The sequence below is a fragment of the Sciurus carolinensis genome, chromosome 7 (assembly GCF_902686445.1).
Source record: "Sciurus carolinensis chromosome 7, mSciCar1.2, whole genome shotgun sequence".
Classification (NCBI taxonomy): Eukaryota; Metazoa; Chordata; class Mammalia; order Rodentia; family Sciuridae; genus Sciurus; species Sciurus carolinensis.
In genome coordinates this window covers 61932497-61951730 of record NC_062219.1, presented here as the reverse complement: position 1 = coordinate 61951730, position 19234 = coordinate 61932497, and the positions used below count along the sequence as shown (strand labels likewise).

Below are 19234 nucleotides of genomic sequence, written 5' to 3'. Positions count from 1 at the left end.
TAGATGCCCTTCAATTGATGAATGGAGAAAGAAACTGTGGTATATACATATGCAATGGAATATTACTCAGCCATAAAGAATGATAAAATTATGGCATTTGCAGACAAATGGATGCAATTGGAGAGTATCATGCTAAGTGAGATAAGCCAATCTCAAAAAACCAAAGGACGAATGATCTCGCTGATAAGTGGATGATGACACATAATGGGAGGTGGGAGGGTTAGTGTTAGGGTTAGGGTTAGGGAGGGGGGCAAGAATGGAGGAAGAAAGGACTATATAGAAGGAAAAGAGGGGTGGGAGGGGTGGGGGAAGGGAAAAAAATAACAGAATGAATCAAACAACATTACCCTATGTATATTTATGATTACACAAATGGTATGCCTTTACTCCATGTACAAACAGAGAAACAACATGTATCCCATTTGTTTACTGTAAAAAAAAAAATTGGTTCTTTGAAAAAGTAAACAAAATTGATAAACCCCTAGCCACATTAACAAAGAGAAAGAGAGAAAAAACTTAAATTACTAGAATCCATGATGAAAAAGGAAAGATCATGACAGACACCATTGAAATATATAACATAATTAGAAGCTACTTTGAAAATCTATACTACAACAAAATAGAAAATCTCGAAGACACCAACAGGTTTCTAGACACATATGATCCTCCCAAACTGAATCAGGAAAATGTACACAATCAAAACAACAATTTCAAGCACCAAAATAGAAGAAGCCATCAAAAGCCTACTAACCAAGAAAAGCCCAGGACCAGATGGATTCTCAGCTCAGTTCTACAAGACCTTCAAAGAACTCATTCTAATATTTCTCAAAGTAGTCCAGGAAATAGAAAAGGAAGGAACCCTACCAAACTCATTCTATGAAGCTAATATCACTCTCATACCCAAACCAGGCAAAGACACATCAAGGAAAGAAAACTTTAAACCAATATCCCTGATGAACATAGATGCAAAAATCCTTAACAAAATACTGGCAAATTGCATACAAAAATATATTTAAAAGATAGTGCACCATGATCAAGTGGGTTTCATCCCAGGGATGCTAGGTTGGTTCAACATCTAAAAATCAATAAATGTAATTCATCACATCAACAGACTTAAAGTTAAGAATCACATGATTATTTCAATAGATGCTGAGAAAGTGTTTGATAAAATACAGCACCCCTTCATGCTTAAAACACTAGAAAAAATAGGAACATACCTCAATATTGTAAAGGCTATCTATGCTACACCCACAGCCAACATCATTCTTAATGGAGAAAAACAGAAAGCATTCCCTCTAAAAACTAGAACAAGACAGGGATATCCTCTTTCACCACTTCTATTCAACAATGTCCTTGAAACACTTGCCAGAACAATTAGACAGACAAAAGAAATTCAAGAGATACAAATAGGAAAAGAAGAAACAAAGCTGTCACTATTTCCTGATGACATGACCCTATATTTAGAAGATCCAAAACTCCACTAGAAAACTTCTGAACTACTAGATGAATTCAGCAAAGTAGCAGGATATAAAATCAATACATGTAAACCTAACACATTTCTATTCATAAGTGATCAATCCTCTGAAAGAGAAATTAGGGAAACCACTCCATTTACAAAAGCCTCAAAAAAAATAAAAATAAAAATACTTGGGAATTAATCTAACAAAAGAGGTGAAAGACCTCTACAATGAGAACTACAGAACATTAAAGAAAGAAGTTGAAAAAAACTTTCAAAGATGGAAAGATCTCCCACGTTCTTGGATAGGCAGAATTAATATTGTCAAAATGGCCATTCTACTAAAGGCACTATACAGATTCAATGCAATTCCAATTAAAATTCCAATGAAGTTCCTCATAGAAATAGAGAAAGCAATCATTAAATTCATTTGGAAAAATAAGAGACCCAGAATAGCCAAAGCAATCCTTAGCAGGAAGAGTGAAGCAGGAGGTATCACAATACCAGACTTTAAACTATACTACAGAGCAACAGTAACAAAAATGTCACAGTATTGGCACCAAAATAGACAGGCAGACCAATGGTACAGAATAGAAGACTCAGAGACAAAACCACATGAATACAGTCACCTCATACTAGACAAAGGAGCAAAAAACATACAAGGGAGAAAAGATAGCCTGTTGAACAAATGGTGCTGGCAAAACTGGAAATCCATATGCAGTAAAATGAAATTAAACCTCTATCTCTCACCCTGCACAAAACTCAGAAGACAAAGTAGGCCCGAATCTTCATCATGTTGGCTTAGGATCAGACTTCCTCTACAAGACTCTCAAAGCACAAGAAATCAAAGCAAGTTTCAAAAAATGGGATGGACTCAAACTAAAAAGCTTTTTCTCAGCAAAGGATACAATCAAGAAGGAGAAGAGAAAGCCTACAGAGTAGAAAATCTTTTACACATGTACTTCAGATAGAGCACTTATCTCCAAAATTTATAAAGAACTTACAAAACTTTACACTAAAAATACAAAGAACCCAATCAATAAATGGGCCAAGGAACTGGACAGACACTTTACGGAAGACATACAGGCAATTAATAAATATTTGAAAAAGTGTTCAACATCTCTAGTAATTAGAGAAATGCAAATTAAAACAATTCCAAGATTTTGTTTTACTCCAATTAGAATGACTATTATCAAGAACACAAAGAATAATAGATGTTGGCATTGCTGGTGGAGTTGCAAATTGGTGCAACCACTGTGGAAAGCAGTGTGGAGAATCCTCAGAACACTTGGAATGGACCCACCTTTTGACCCAGTTATCCCACTCCTCGGTTTATACCCAAGGGACTTAAAATCAGCATACTACAGTAAAACAGCCACATCGATTTTTATAGCAGCTCAGTTCACAATAGCTAGATTGTGGAACCAACCTAGGTGCCCTTCAACAGATGAATGGATAAAGAAACTATGGTATATATACACAATGGAATATTATTCAGCCATAAAGAATAATAATATTATGGCATTTGCAAATAAATGGATGGAATTGGAGAATATCATGCTAAGTGAAATAAGTCAATCCCTAAAACCAAAGGCCAAATGTTTTCCCTGATAAGTGGAGAATGATATATAATGGGTTGGGGGGTGGGGTAGGGAGTGAGAGAAGAATTGAGGAACTTTAGATTATGTAGAAGAAAATGAGAGGGAGGGTGGGTATAAAAGTGGTGGAATGAGACAGACAGCATTACCCTATGTACATGTATGATTACATGAATGGTATGAATCTACATCATGTACAACCATAGTAAAGAAATGATGTACCCCATTTATGTACAATGAATCAAAACACAGTCTGTAAAAAATTAAAAGATAAATAATATTTTTTAAAAAGTTTACATATATTGTTTCCTGAGTCTACATGAACGTTAGTTAGCACAATGTAACATTATATCTAAAACATGAATCAAAGAAAGACTGAGAGAATTTTTAACTTTCCTTTTGTGTGGCAAAGTGGCAAAATGCTTTCCTGTTTCATGATATAAGCCTTTAAACAGATCAGGCTCTCATTATCTTTAAGATATACATTTACATTTTTATCCTAGTGTAGAAGGTAACAGAAGGTTCAGGTCCAGTTACAGAACATTAAATGATATAAATAAATTCCCAATAAAAGTCACTATTCTTATAAGTTTATAATTACCATTACAGACAAGTTTAGTTTGGAGAACAGCAGCTAGATAATACTCTAATAGATACAATACCTTTTGAATAAAGGAAACTTCATTAACATGATTGATCATCATTTGGATAGAATGCTAGACACAAATACTACACTGAGTTAAGAAATTTTATGATTTTAAACATTCTTTAAAGGTACAATTTTTGACTGTGGATAGGGAGTAGAGGATCTTGTGATTACTTGATAGAAAGACTGTAAGAAAAGTAATACATATTTGTCTTTCCTAGCTGAAGAGACAGTTTTAATCCATCCAAGTTGATATTATTGTCTTCCTTATTGCTCAGTAGTGCTAACTCCACCAAAAAGAATGTATGGCACCTACAGACAGAGAAACTTTTCATAAAGCAATGATATTAATAATGAGATTAATAAAAGTAATAATAATATTGGGAGGGAAAGGGAAGGTACTAAGGAATGAGACTGATCAACTTATGTGCATGAACAAATACGGCATAAAGAATCCCACTGTTATATATAATTATAATGCATTAAAAATAATAATATTGCCATGTTTCAGCACAGTAATATTTCAAATACTTATCATATGTAAAAATGAAATCACTACATCCTCTTTGCAAAACTATAACACACATTAAATTAGTGATTCTCAAAATGTGGTCTGGAATCTCTACAAGCCTTTCAAAAGGTCCATAAGGTCAAAATATTTCATACTAATATAAAACATTATTTGCCTTTTTTCAATTTCTCTGGAGTATAAAGTAAGTGGTGTTTTGCCAAAGTCAAACAAAGTAATATATGATATCAGAAAAGACGGAATGCAGAAGTCTAAAGGGGCTATTAGGTCAAACACTGAAATGATTTGCAAAAATATAATACAATTCCATTCTTCATAGTATATATTTCAGAAACTGTTATTTATATAAAGTATTTTAATATACATGGTTTAGTATTATTTTAAATGGTTTAGAAACAAACACTGATTCAATCATTTAGTATATTAAAAATTTTTCAGTTTTAATCTCTATTACCATTTCAGTAGTGCTAAGTAATATATAGGAAAGCTCTTAAAAGTAATTTTTAAGATTATAAAGAAATTTTGAAAACAAAAAGTTTGGGAACCACTGCATTAAAATGCTAGGTATTCTACATGAAAATTTCCAGGATGCTAGAATTTTTGTGAAACAAATAAGCAATAAAAAGTATTTCCTCAGAAGACAATCTAACCAAATATCTCCTACTTCTTGGGATCAGGCACTTAACTGGAAGTTTCAGAAATGAACTTGCCGGGGTCAAGTAACACCATCTGCCTACAGACAAGAGAAAACACTAACAGCAAATGTCAAATTACAAATGCCATAAAGAAGGAGCCTCATCTGCACAAAAGCAAACTCATGATCATATCATAAAACTCAAAATTCCCCTTTTCTAAGAATTGATTATAACTCCATCAGTATTTACATTGGCATTGATAGCTCTGCAAATACCTTCTAATATTGAAATAATACTAAGAAATATGTATACTCTAATACATCTATAATATGCCAGTATTTCAGACCCCACTTTTCATATTTCTCAAGATTCGGTCCTCAATCAACATTTGAGTAATTACTTAAAATATTCACATATAAGGCAGAGATAAAAATGTGTTTTCTAATCTATAAGGAGTACAGTCAAAACTGATATAGGCAAACATTGGTGTTAACATTGGAAAGCCTATAGTTGTGAAACATTATGATGGGTGTTTAATATACATTACCTCACAAATTCTTGCAACAACATTGTGAAGCAAATATTTAACCACATTTGGTTCCCAAGGGCTTGGTAATTTGCCCACCATAACAACACCAAGGCAGAAGACAGAATTTGTCCTAGCTTTATAAAAAAGAAATTCCCTCAAAGAATCTTTTCAGTTAGTACTCTTTCTTCAAAAAATCTCATGGTATACTAGATAGAAAGGAGGTCTATGCTGGAGAAAAAGTCCCAGAATTTGTAACATTGTCTTGCTTTGTGACTTTCATAAACAACTGATGCTCAATACTTTTCCTCTTTACAAAGGATATGACTCCTATACTTTGCAAGACTGGTTGTACCAAGGAAGACAGCCTGGTACAGATCTACACATAACAGGAACTTTAAATACTATCACTTCCTAGGGGGAAATTTTCTGTTGAAAGCCCATGAACTATACAATCCCAACACAACTAACACTACTGCAACAATTCTGGTTATGAAACAGCAAGCAGAAACAGGAAGACATCTGTACCAAAAATATTATTAAGAAAACATGGAATGTTCAAGTCTTACCTCTGGAGATTAAAATACACTGACTTTAACAAATATTTTTAAAGTAATTAATTTCAAAAACTTAAAGAACCTTGAAGATTTTCTAGTCAATCAAATGCTAAGGGTTTAATCATAAAGACTATATAGTCTTAAAGAAATTACTTGGTATCAGACTGAGTCAAAAGAAGAAAAGTCCTAAGGAGAAAGTTACTTAGATGTTCAAGATAGGGAACAAAAACAGCATGATATTAGGAAAAGCTAAGAAGTAGCTTGTTACTGACCTTTATGTGGGCTTAGATATACCAACCCACTCACAGAGTTAAAAATCTGCACGTAACTTTTTTTAAAAAATTACTTAAGACCTTTATTAACAATTGCTTACAGTTTGCTGAGTTTTAAAAAAGTTAAATTATAAATTTTTAGTACAAATGAAAATGAAATTCTTAAAAATATCAACTTTAACAGATATGAACTATTTTAAAAACTTTTAAAGTATATTGAGAAAAACTAGGTTTAAAACACACACACACACACACACACACACACACACACACACACACTTGCCACTACCAAAGTAACATCTTTAGGTAAAAATAAAAAGATAAAAACTCGAGGCTGGGCAGATAATGCAGACAGTCCTAGTTATCTGGGTAAGAGACAGAAATCAAACCCTTAAGATCTTCTGTTCCAATCATTTTTGTTCATTTCTTATTGGTAGAATTTCATATTTATTCCTCTGGATGCTGACAGTGATGATAAAAACAACATTCACTCATCCCTGTCTTACTGAGCCTTGGGAGTGAATGAACTTTAAACAGGTGAATTTGTTGCTTTTAACTCTGCCACCTTGTGGCTTAGGGTTTCAGAACATCTGTATTCTGGTAACTGAAACTGCAGTGGTACCAGTTTGGAGGTGGCTACTGACCTTTAGTCTTAGCTCCTTGGTATTCCTTATCCTTTTCATTGCTGTCCTCTCTAGGCTGTCTTTGGTAAGGAGGGTCCCTGAAGAATCATTATGCCTAATATATATTCTGTCTCACTGGTCTCTCTTGTTTTCCTGCAGCTTGGTTGTCAGCAGCCTCCCTCATCTCTCCCTGCACAGGAAGGTTGGAATATTATAGTTCATGCCCGTGGAGTCTCCATAGGAAGTAAAGTGACAAGCTTCATCTGCAGTAGGACCAGCTTTGTTTGGCCTGGCATTTACAAGCACTCTGGGATCCCTTTTTTCTTTCCCCCACACTCACAATTCTGGTAATTCTGCTGGTATTTGCATGGACAATGCCTACAATGTAGACAGTATCTACAATGGTTGAAGACTGCTGTGTATTTATAGCATTGAACTGAAACTTTGCCAGGGCCTATAACATCTTCTGCCTCCACATTATTTTTTCCTTCAATAGCATCAAACTCCAAAGTCTCTCCACCTCCTACGCTGCAAAGGTACTTCCTGAGGTTACTGTTTTATGGCAGTATAGTATGCAAATGCATCATTCCTATTGATTAAAACAAATCTATTCCTCACAATGAACCTTTTTTACAGTTCACAAAATCTTCCCAAAGTAACTGCACCAAAGTCCTATACCACTGTCTGGTGCCAGGCTTGGTGTCAGAAGCACTGATGAAGGGGCAGAGGGGCAACAGTCAGCTACTGGGTCTTGGCCTCACTGCTCCTGGTCGCAGTGATAGTGACTTGGGCAGGCTGCAATGAAGGTAAGGCCAGCAGCAGAGGGGCTGCCCAGGGTTTTGTAAAACCTGCTGCTGTTCTCCACTCCCAATAGGACTCCACCTGTAACTTTTGATTCCTCCAAAACTTAACTAGTAATAGTCTGCCGTTGATAACATATACAGTAGGTTAACACATATTTTGCAAGTTATATATATATTATAGACGGTGGAAAATACGCAAGAACTTCAAGAGATCCCTTTTTATTGCCATATAAAATTTACTGAAGAGGTGAACTGCTCACAAGAAGATAATTAGTATTTTAAGTGGATACTCACAACACTTGAGCTCACCAAATCAGGAAAAGTAAGTAGGAGGTTACCAGATTATTATAGCAGTAGTGTGTATTACAGTGAATTTTATACATATACGATTAATACTACAGCTTTATAATGGCTTACATTTCTCCCATCTGCAAATGATGCCATGTGTGGTGTGTGTTTGTCTAAGTTCTGATAAATTTTTACTTTTTAATCATAGAGTTGGGTATATGTATAGTAGTAAATGATAACAAAGACCATTATCTATATACATTTGATGCATTCATGACATAGCTTTTTCTTAAGTTTCTTGATTTTTTTCTGGGCTACATCGTTCATCTACAAGTTTTCTCAAATTATTGCAAATCTCAAGAAAATCGGCATATAAAAGGACCTGGGCAGTTCAAACCCATGATGTTCAAGGGTCAACAACTCATGTGTTAAGGAACAAAAATACTTTCAGCATAATAGTAGTTCTTTGCATGCTTCTTTTAATTTATATGTGAAAATACATTACCATGGCTCTGTTAAATTTCTGGAGCAATAGCAAACAACACAGTTATTTAAACATTCTTTTTAAAATATACAATAATAGAGCTTACAAATGTATCTATAATTTTCTTCTGATATTTTCATTAGACTTTAGTATGAAGATGATGCTGGCTTCACAGAATGAGGTCATTGTTTTATATTAAATGTAAATAGTGGGGCTGGAGTTGTAACTCAGTGGTAGAGTGCTTGCCTAGCATGTGTGAGGCACTGGGTTTGATCCTTAGCACCACATTAAAAAAATAAATTTAAAATTTTTTTTTAAATTCTTAATCAAAAGCTTAAAAATAAATGAAAATTACTGTGCTATCATAGGAACTGGTTATCTTTTAATTACCCTGGAAAGAGGGTAATGTGAATGCACAGAAATGAACCTAAAGCATCAAAAGGAAAAATCTACAGTATAAAACAAAAAGATATTATAATGATTATTCATTTTCAGTTTTAAAAAATATTTTTAGCTGTAGATGGGCACAATAGCTTGATTTCATTTATTTATTTCTTTATGTGGTGCTAAGGATGGAACTCAGTGACCTACATGTGCTAGGCAAATGCTCCACTCCTGTTCATTTTCATTCACAGATAAGAAAACCAAAATATTGGAGGGATGAACCTTTTAAAGCTCTACAACTCAAGTCACCGGTGGATTGTAAAATATTTACTTATGTGTTAAACTATCCATTAAAATCTAGTTGAAAAATCAATGAACCAGACCATATAAGCTTCAGAGTAACTTACAATATACTTTAAGAAGATATAGGGGCTGGGTCTGTAGCTCCGTGGTAGAGTGCTTGCTATCATGTGTGAGGCACTGGGTTAGATTCTCAGCACCACATATAAATAAATGAACAAAATGAAAGTCTATCAACATATAAAAAATAATTGAAAAAAAAAAGAAGATATACCAGGGTCTTCTCTTATTTACCTCTTTACTATCTGTACTCCCTTGTCTCTTCTCACACGCCTTTGCATCCTACAGATGTGTGAACACACAGTGATCTTTCTTTCTCAAGCCTGAAATTTGCTCCCTACTTTCCTGATCCACTTGGAAAAGTTAAATGTAGTCATATTTTAAGAGTTAGCTCAAGTTTAAACTCCTCTACAAATGCTGTTCCTACAAAGCAAATCCCTCTACAGAGTCTATGACTTGTTCTTTTATGTCCTCATTTGTATATAATAAAATATCTATGATCTTTTAAAAATGAATATTTTTGGTTGTGAAGCTTTCATTAATTTAGTAAATATTTATTAGTCTCTTAATGAATTCCAAACACTTTCCTATTTGAACAGGGCAACATGTTCTTTGGGGAGCTTACAAATTAGCAAGAAGAACAATTGGGCTGGGGAAATAGCTCAGTAGGTAGAGTGCTGAGTTCGATCTCCAGCATTGCAAAAAAAAAACCAGTAAACAAGTAAATTTAATTACATATAAGAACATAAGAAGGAAGAGAGCTTTAAGAATTCAAGATACACAGAAAATGACTAGGTATAATGGCATATGTCTATAATCCTACCAACTCCAGCTGAGCAGCTGAGGCAGGAGGACCTCAAGTTCAAGGTCAGCATGAGCAATAAAAGTTATTTGTTGACATGTCTCCTCCTGTTTAACAATTAATTCCATAAAAGCAAGGTTGCTGTCTTATTCTTTTTTATGTGCTTAACTAGCATTGTTCCTAGAACTTAGTAAGTATTAAATAAACATGACGAATGGATGGATGTGCCAATTCAATTTGAGTTTCACTGCAATTGAATTGCACTTTTTCAACTGCAATGAAACCAATTATGAAAAAATCTTGATAACTGGAAAATATTCTCCCCTCAACCATGAGATTCAGTTATTTTAAGGGTGTGGTGACAAACTAACAAATACAAACTTTATTCTAGATATTCAGAAGTAGAAAGAATAGTTTTCTACTATTCTTTTATTTTCAACAAAATATCCATTAGTCTGATGTCTACAAGTTTCAGTTTACTAAAATAATAGGCTATCTACTATATATTCAATTTTAATAATCAAATATCAGTAAAGTTGTTTAAATCACAACTTACAAAACAATTATTATTTCTACAATATTAGATAAAATTCATTTAATCATGTGGAACAAATCTGATATAAGTTAAATCAGGTCTGAAATATTCAAGGTATATAAGACTGACCACAGAATTAAGAAATTAAGTAAGATATCTTACTTCCAAACTAAGGTTAATCAGCATAACATTTATCACTATAATGGGACTGGTCCATCAAAATGTAACTAGCTAACTCCCTAATTTAAAATTATTTTTCCCTGTATTCCTGATACTCCAAAATGATTTAAAAACTTTTAATTCCAATAATAACAACAAATAATCACATCTATAATGTAATGAGTATTTACCATATGCTACTTACCAGCTCATAAATGGTATCATATTTAATGCTTACACAAATCCTTTTTCTTGATAGTGCTATTGACTTGAATAGGCCAACAAGAAAACTGAGCTTCTGAGAGACTGAATTACCCAGTCTCACAAGCAATAAATGGAAGGGAAGAATTATCTGATTTCAAAGCCTCTGCCCTTCCTATAACAGTATGTCTTAATTCTTCATCAAATATATTACTCATGCAATCTGTCCAGTATTAAAGTTGGGTTGACCATAATTTTAAATTTATGAAATGATGATAGATTAAGGGCAAAATTAAAATCCTCAAGATAAAACTTTTCATGTGACAGAGTAATTCACCACTTCAAATATAATCAAATCGTAGCACAGAAAGGAATTAAAATCATGTTTTCCTTCACGAAAAGAGAAAACTTATAAAGATACTATACTTTATTAAACAAATGATATTAATTCATCAATCCAATTTTTTCTAGATCAATCTGTTTTTCAAGTTACTGTATCAAACACAGAAATAAGTAAAAACCTTTTTCTAAATCATTAAGTAATTTAATATGTGATAAAATTTCTAATATTTTGAAGTTTATTGTTCTCATTCACAGAACTCTTAGAAACATAAAATGCTGTATGGTGTTATTACTAGAGCGACCATATAATTTACTGTCCAAATCTATACTCTTCTCAGAGTAAATGTACTAATCATCACAATGGGACAAGAGATTTTAACAGGACTGTCCCAATAACACACACACAGGCTCAACTACTGCCTTGTAACTCTTCCACTATCCATTATTCTGAGAGTCCTTTTGTAACTCCACACTGGAAAATTATATACATGCATGCTCTGTAAAATCACTGGCTACCTAATTGAATACTACAACATAACATTAAGAGAGTACTTTTTTTGTTAACTATGTTTAAAAAACCAATTTTGAGCCAGGAACAGTGACTCTCACCTGTAATCCCAATGGTTCAGGAGGCTGAGGCAGGTGGATCACAAGTTCAAAGTCAGCCTCAGGAACTTTGTGAGACAATGTCTCAAAATAAAAATTAAGAAGAGGATGTAGCTTAGTGGTCAAATGCCCCCTGGGTTTGAACTACAACTAAGCGGTACAATTTGGGCTCAGCATGCCCTAGGCCCTATGTTTAATTACAGTGCGCGCACACACACACATACACACACACACACACAAATTTTAAAAGCCTGTTTCATTAAGATTGTTCACATTTATATAAAATTTCAATAACTTCAACTATACCTCATCCTGAAGTTCATCACCACTTTTAACAGAAGCAAGCATGTCATATAAAGTGCAGCAAAGATCTTCTATTCTTGGTGCTTCAGTCATTTCCTTCAAAGTTGCATTTAGGTATTTCTCAACTTCACACCACAAAAAGGAGCCATTAGTTTTTTCCACAGGCTTGAGTTCTGGGGTGGAAGGCTCCTGAAAATGTTCATTCAGAAACTTCTTGTAATCTAAGCTTATAGTTTTCTGGGCTTCACCATTGATTGGCAGTTCATCAAAGTGGTCCAGATCATGCATGTCAAATGAAAATGCTAAATTTTTACCAAAAAATACTTTATCACTAGATTCCTTTTCTGTCATCTGGACAAGAGCAGTAAGATCATCTTGATTAAAATGAGAAATGATTCGATTAGTGGCATTACAAGCTGTAGTGGCAGATGATGATGGAAAGGGGCCAAACATCTGCTTGATAGCCTTTGTCTCCATGTGACCAACAGAATCCGTCAAGTGAAATGTCATAAAGAGAAATGCAGCCCCACTTTCAATTGCTTCTCTCCCATTATCTGTTCCAACTATTCAAAGATAAAAAAGAAAAAAAAAACATTATTAGCTCAACTGAATCATGGGTCAATCTACAATTTTAAAAATAAAGTAAGTACAAACATTCTGAGTTAAATCCCAACAGTCAAATCATACTAAGGAAACAGTCAATTTAGGAGCTGAAAAATCTATTTCCGAATTCCTAACGAACTTAGGTAAATAAACCATTATCAGTAATTAATCTATATATAAGTATAGGAACTAACTAATAACAATCCTTTCTTAAAACAATTTAGAACAGTAACTTAAATTTATTTGAAACCAAATTTTAAAGTCTGATTTGATGATACTTAAATAAACTATAATAAGTGCAAAAAATATCTACGTTATAGACTTATTGAGCTGGAACACATCCCGATAATATATAGCTGTCTTTCCAATTCATACTATAAATCTACATGGCAAAAAACAGACAGATACAGATAGCTCCCATTCAAAAGCATGTAATACCATCAAGGTTGTATATAACTAAACAGCTATATTATAAAACATAAGAGAAAGCTGCTATTCAAAAGAGACCAGAAGGAAATTCCTCATTAAAATAGAAGGTAAAGGAACAGCTCCTAATTTCTTGAAGCCTTAACTTCTCATATCCAATTTTCTCAAAGGAAGAAAAGAACCTGTTATTTGTGACAGATAATTTCAAAGACTATTGTTACAGCAGAAAAAAAAGAACTGAAACCTTCAAGAGGTCCTAAAGTCAATGTGACCTACCTGAAGTAACAGTGGCAAAGTTAGTAATACAATTAACACTGGTAGTTTCCTGAGAGCACGGCTCTGATATTATTACTCACAAAGCTTGAACAGCTATACAAATGCATCCAGATTCCTACACAATTGGAAACTGACCCCATCTTTTCTTTTCAGCCTCATTGGCTATTATACATTTTCCGTTTCAGTCAAAAAGGATTTCTTAACACTCAAATCATCTAGCTAGGCATGGTGACAGCTATAGTCATAGGTTCTCAGGAGGCTGAGGTGGGAGGATCACTTGAGCCAAGGAATTCAAGGCCAGTCTGAGTAACATAGTGAGACACTGTCTTGAAAAAATCAAATTAAAAGTTTTAAAGTTGGATTGCTGGTAGAGTTGCAAATTGGTGCAGCCACTTTGAAAAGCAGTATGGAGATTCCTCATAAACTTGGAATGGGCCCACCATTTGACCCAGTTATCCCACTTTTATACCCAAAGGACTTAAAATCAGCATACTACAATGATGCAGCCACATCAATGATCACAGCTGCTCAATCCACAATAGCAAGATTGTGAAACCAACCTAGATGTCCTTCAATTGATCAATCGGATAAATAAACTGTGGTACATATACACAATGGAATATTACTCAGCCATAAAGAATAAAATCATGGAGAGGGCTGGGGAGATAGCTCAGTTGGTAGAGTGCCTGCTTCACAAGTACAAGGCCCCGGGTTCAATCTCCAGCACCGCAAAAAAAAAAAAAAAAAAAAAAAAAAAAAGAATAAAATCATGGAATTTGCTGGTAAATGGATGGAGCTGGACAATATCATGCTAAGTGAGATAAGTCAAGCCCAAAAAACCAAAGGCTGAACGTTTTCTCTGATAAGTGGATGATGATACATAACAGTGGTGGGGGTGCCATGGGGTGCTGGCAAGAGAAGAATGGAGGAACTTTGGATGGTGTCGAGGAAAACAGGGGGGGGTAGAGGAAGGAAAGATAGTAGACTGAGACAAACATTATTACCCTATGTACATGTATGATTACATGGATGGTGTGAATCTACATTGTGTACAACCATAGAAATGAAAGTCATACCCCATTTGTGTACAATGAATCAAAATACAATCTGTAAAAATAAGAATTTAAAAAAATTTAAAGTTGGGATTAAAAAAAAAAAAACAGGTCCTATTCTATGCTTAAATCCCTTCATATGCTTATTTCTCTTTTCCCAGAGCCTCCAATGGTTCCAAATCCTACCCATGTTTCTGATTCTAAATTTCAGCAACATGTTTCAAGGACAGTGCTGTGTTTTGTTGTTTTGTTTTGTTTTTTGTATTCCTTCACTGTACCTAGTTACATATGACAAAGACTGGTTGATTTACACTAAGCCCAGGTCCCACTGGCTACATGTTTACACTACAGCACAATGCCTCAATAACATTTTTACTATATGGATGTTGACATTTTGTTTTAGAAGAGTAACAGCTTATATGTGTGAAAATAAAGAATTTTATAATATTATTCCCACTTTCTTTAAATATTAAATCTTGACTTTTATTATAAGTAATTTATCAAAAACTGAGATCCTCTTCTATTTAAGAAAACACATGAAAAAATATTCTATAAATTATACATTGCTTTTAAATTAATTGAATAGTACTTCATACATTTCATTTATTTATAATGTAAATTTTATTTCTTGGAGATTTATGTTTAGGATAATTTAGGGATTGTGATAATTCTACAGATAATTAAACAAGTTTGGTACCACTGATATTAAACTGAGTAAATATGAAATTCACATTTACAAACTCATTCTATATACAAATTATAAATATATAGGCTTTTGTAAAGATGGCATAATCATCATTTTCCAAGTTGTATCTTTATACAGCAATATACTATAAACTCCTATGATATTATCTCCACTTTACAGATACTAAAATGCAAACAGTTTGAAACTTGGGGTGATAGCAAACAACTAAATCATTAAACAAGATTTACAGCAATCCTAATTCCAACATAAAAGTTCTTTTCACTACACCACACTGATTCCCTGTAAATTCCTAGAAAGTAGATTTAGAATTCTTGTTTACAAAATAAATTTAAATAGATCTTGGGAAAAAAGGCAATAAACTTAATAAAGTCCTACTATATTACTAAAATGGAATTCACTTAAATATACACTAATAAATTAATGGTTGGGTTATGGTATAGCCATAAATTGCATTCCTTGAATATAATATGGAGGATGCACATATCTTGCCACAAAGAAAATTCATTAAAAAGTAATAAGTCCATTTTACTTATTTATTTGATTAGTGGTACCAGGGATTGATCCCAGGGGTACTCTTCCACTGAATACATCCCCACCCCTTTTATTTCAATATTTTAAGACAGGGTATCACTAAACTGTCCAGGCAGTCCTCAAACTTGGGATCCTCCTGTCTCAATCTCCTGAATCGAAGGGATACCAGCATGTGCCACCAGGTCTGACACAAGTCCATTTTTTAATAAGAAAATAAACGTAGATTCTGAACGTTAAAGAAAAACTTTTTAGTAATATAATTTTTAATGTACATTGACATATCTATAAGATTTGAAAAATATTTAAAAATTTTTAAACTTAGTTGAGTCGTGGTGCTTCATAAATGTTCACAGCTTTACAAAATAAGTAACTCTCCTGCGCAACCTACTCAATCGGATGTCCAAGGTAGGTTTAAAACCGGCACAGGTTCACTTCACATAAGGCGTTTCTCAACAAATCTCTATGCACCTGCACCATGCTACTCTGGGAGCTCAAATTCTGAGAACCTCATTAGCAGACAGCATCTGTTGCCACGAATGGCGACCCAACAAAGACGCTGACTACTGCTTTCTGAAAAGGACCGGTTTCCCAGGGCTAAGAAGCAGGACTTGCGGTCCTGCTGCGCATCGGCAGCCACGCTGCGCATCGGCAGCCACGCTGCGCATTGGCAGCCACGCAGGGGCATCTCCAGCTGGGCAAGGGGACCTGAGCTCTCTCGCTTGGTCCGCATGTGATGACGTAGGTGACCACGGTACCCACTGACAGCCCACTGCCCGGATGAAAGGGCTGCTCGGGGTTGGAGAATTACAACACCCCAGCATGGCGCGGGCAAAGGTGGTACCCCAGCTGGCTGGTACAGCCAACCCATTAAGCCAGCAGTCTTCTGGCGGCTGAAATGTATGACAAGTGTTCGAAAAAATAGATAAAATGTCTGAGGGGCCAATTATCTAATGTGCCAAAGTTCCGGCAGGCCCCACCTCACTCAAGAAAGGGAACTGTAAGAGGAAAACTGTGTGCTTTACTCTTAGCCAGATGAACCACCACTGCAAAGGGCAAAACAGAAAACTTGGGTTCAGGAAGGGGCGGCTTCAGTAGTATGCTTCCATAATACAAATCTGTAATTAGTCATGCCTTTGTTTTCTAAACTACATTCAAAATCGTACATGTTACATTAATTGTGAGACTCTTGCTCCCAATGAACTCGTTTACTTCCCTATTTTTTACACAAAATTTAGTACTGAATCATCTTTTTTAAATGGTCTTTAGTTAATATCTGCATTCAATTCCTCAAGCTTTTTCTGTCTGCTTATACTCTTGTAATCTAAAAGGAATTGGGATTTTAAGTTTAGTTTTGTTCACGAGATGTTTTAACCAAAACATTAAATAATTAGCAAAGATGTTTGATATTTCATAACTTAAAGCTTTTAATGAAAAAATATTTTAAAAAATTAATGCTTTTAATGAAGTTAGTCTAGAAACCTAACCACTTGGATATCAATTTTCTATCCATAAACCAATGAAAAAGCCTAAAAATCAGAACTGGTTCAATACAATTAATACTTCAACTGCAACACATTTAAAGAGATGCACTTAGAAGAATACTGGAAAACTTTTTTATGAACAAATGTTTGTCTTGCCTTCTTCACAGTTATATTGAGAGCAAATGAGATGTGCAATGCAGAGTAAACTATAATGTACTTCTCAGAATACTAAGAAAAAGTCAAAATAAGTGAAATAGTCTTGCCAAAAATAAGTGGAGGAGCATGATTTGAACTCAATTTAGCTGGCTGGTTGGTGCTTTCACATTGCAAGTCATCTTCAACCTTTAAAAAAGCCCTTAACCTTATGTAGAACCTTAATATACAAAGTGATATAACTGGTATTTTATTACTTCAAGTTATAAAATGGAATTTTTTTAAACTAAAGAGTTGAGTAATAGCTACAATCTTAAATCATTCTCAACACAATTTATGTCTCTATTTTCCTTTGATTACAAAATACTAAGAATAAAATAATTATAAATTGTCTTTTCAAGAGCCTGCCCTAATAGTTATATAATCCTTGAAAAGGATGAATAAAAAATTTTAACTGAAAATTGAAAAAATATTAACTATATTAATTGATAAGCATTCAATTTAGAAGCTGTCAACAAACTCCCCGTCCGGTTAAATCTTCACTGTTTAGTAGAAAATGTTTTACAAATATCTTTTTACTTATATTTTAATACTGAAAATGTTCAAAACATTCAAATTTTTTTTTCATTTTTATGTCCAAACTTTAACTGTCAGTTTTAACCTGAAATGATCTAAAACTGTGAAAAACAAAGCACTACAATCCTGCGTTATTTACATAGGCTCATTCCATTTATTAAAAATTATCAGCAAGACAGGAAACTTGTATAAACATGTTATATATGAATACAGAATAGCTACCTGACCTTTTTAAATTTGATAATTACAATGGTTTCTTTTAAAAAGTTATGATACCTGACATTTTTTATTTGATAATTACAATGGTTTCTTTTTTAAAAAATGATATTTGAACCTAATGTGCTGTCATTACATACAACAAAGTACATTACACATAACAAAATACAAAAATAATTATTCAAATTAAGCATATACCATTCCACGTCCCCATAATTTACTTTCTCTACGCATTTACTTTCAATGTTTGTTAGTGTAATTTTTAAACGAGTACAGTTTATAAAATAACCTCATGAATCTTGCTTATATTTTCCTCATTTTACAGAGACAATTAGAAACAAGGAAATTAAATAATATACTGAGACTAAAAAAATAAGCCAGGTATAATTTGGGAGCAGGGAGCACACTAAATACCATTTTTCAAATGATCAATAAGTTGTTGAACAAACTTTTGATGCAACAGAAGGAAGCTTTACCATGAGATTTTTTGGGAAATAAACAAGTTATGTGATATATTTTTAAATTGCCTAAATGATGTTATCTAATGTAATGAACCTCACTAAAAAAAAAGAACGTAACTCTGTGCAAAGTACCTCCAGCAATACATTCCACTAAATAGGCATAATGGTCAAGAATAGTCATTTGAAAGGGTTATTCAAATGCTAAGATTATTCCTACATTTATGTACAAACTCTGACCATTAAGGTGAGCAAATGATTAAAGTAAAGCACATGAAGATGTACAGTTGGTAGAGAAAGAGTAGTATAAGGATTAAAATTGGTTTGAGGTTCTTCCCTATGTTTTAAAAACAGCCACTTAATTTTATGTATATTCATTACAAAATGTGAATACTCATCTTACGACTTTAAGGCAGCATCCAGTCACTATACTGACATTTTTAGTACTATAAAATCCTACATCAAATTCAACTTGACTTCCCAAGTAGCGAAACAGCTAACATAAAACTTTGGATTAGACTTTATATAAAAGTTTTCTAAATAAAAACATTATTTTGAGCATGGCTAAGGAAATAAACTACTACAGAAAACAAATTACATAACTCACTGAAATTTAACTGCCATTTTAGGTTTTATTTTTTAAAGTC

At 33.7% G+C, this 19234-nt stretch overlaps 1 protein-coding gene across 5 annotated transcripts in view; it reads right to left on the bottom strand.

Moving 5' to 3' along the window:
• Positions 1–19234, bottom strand: part of Ascc3 (activating signal cointegrator 1 complex subunit 3) — a 404873-nt gene that overhangs the window by 349634 nt on the left and 36005 nt on the right. For 4 of the 5 annotated variants that reach the window (XM_047557710.1, XM_047557711.1, XM_047557712.1 and 1 more), the window contains exon 4: positions 12113–12672. In XM_047557710.1, coding sequence (XP_047413666.1) covers positions 12113–12672 — 560 coding nt within the window. Of the gene's footprint in view, positions 1–12112; positions 12673–19234 lie in introns of those variants that run through there. The other variant, XM_047557709.1, reaches the window with a different exon arrangement.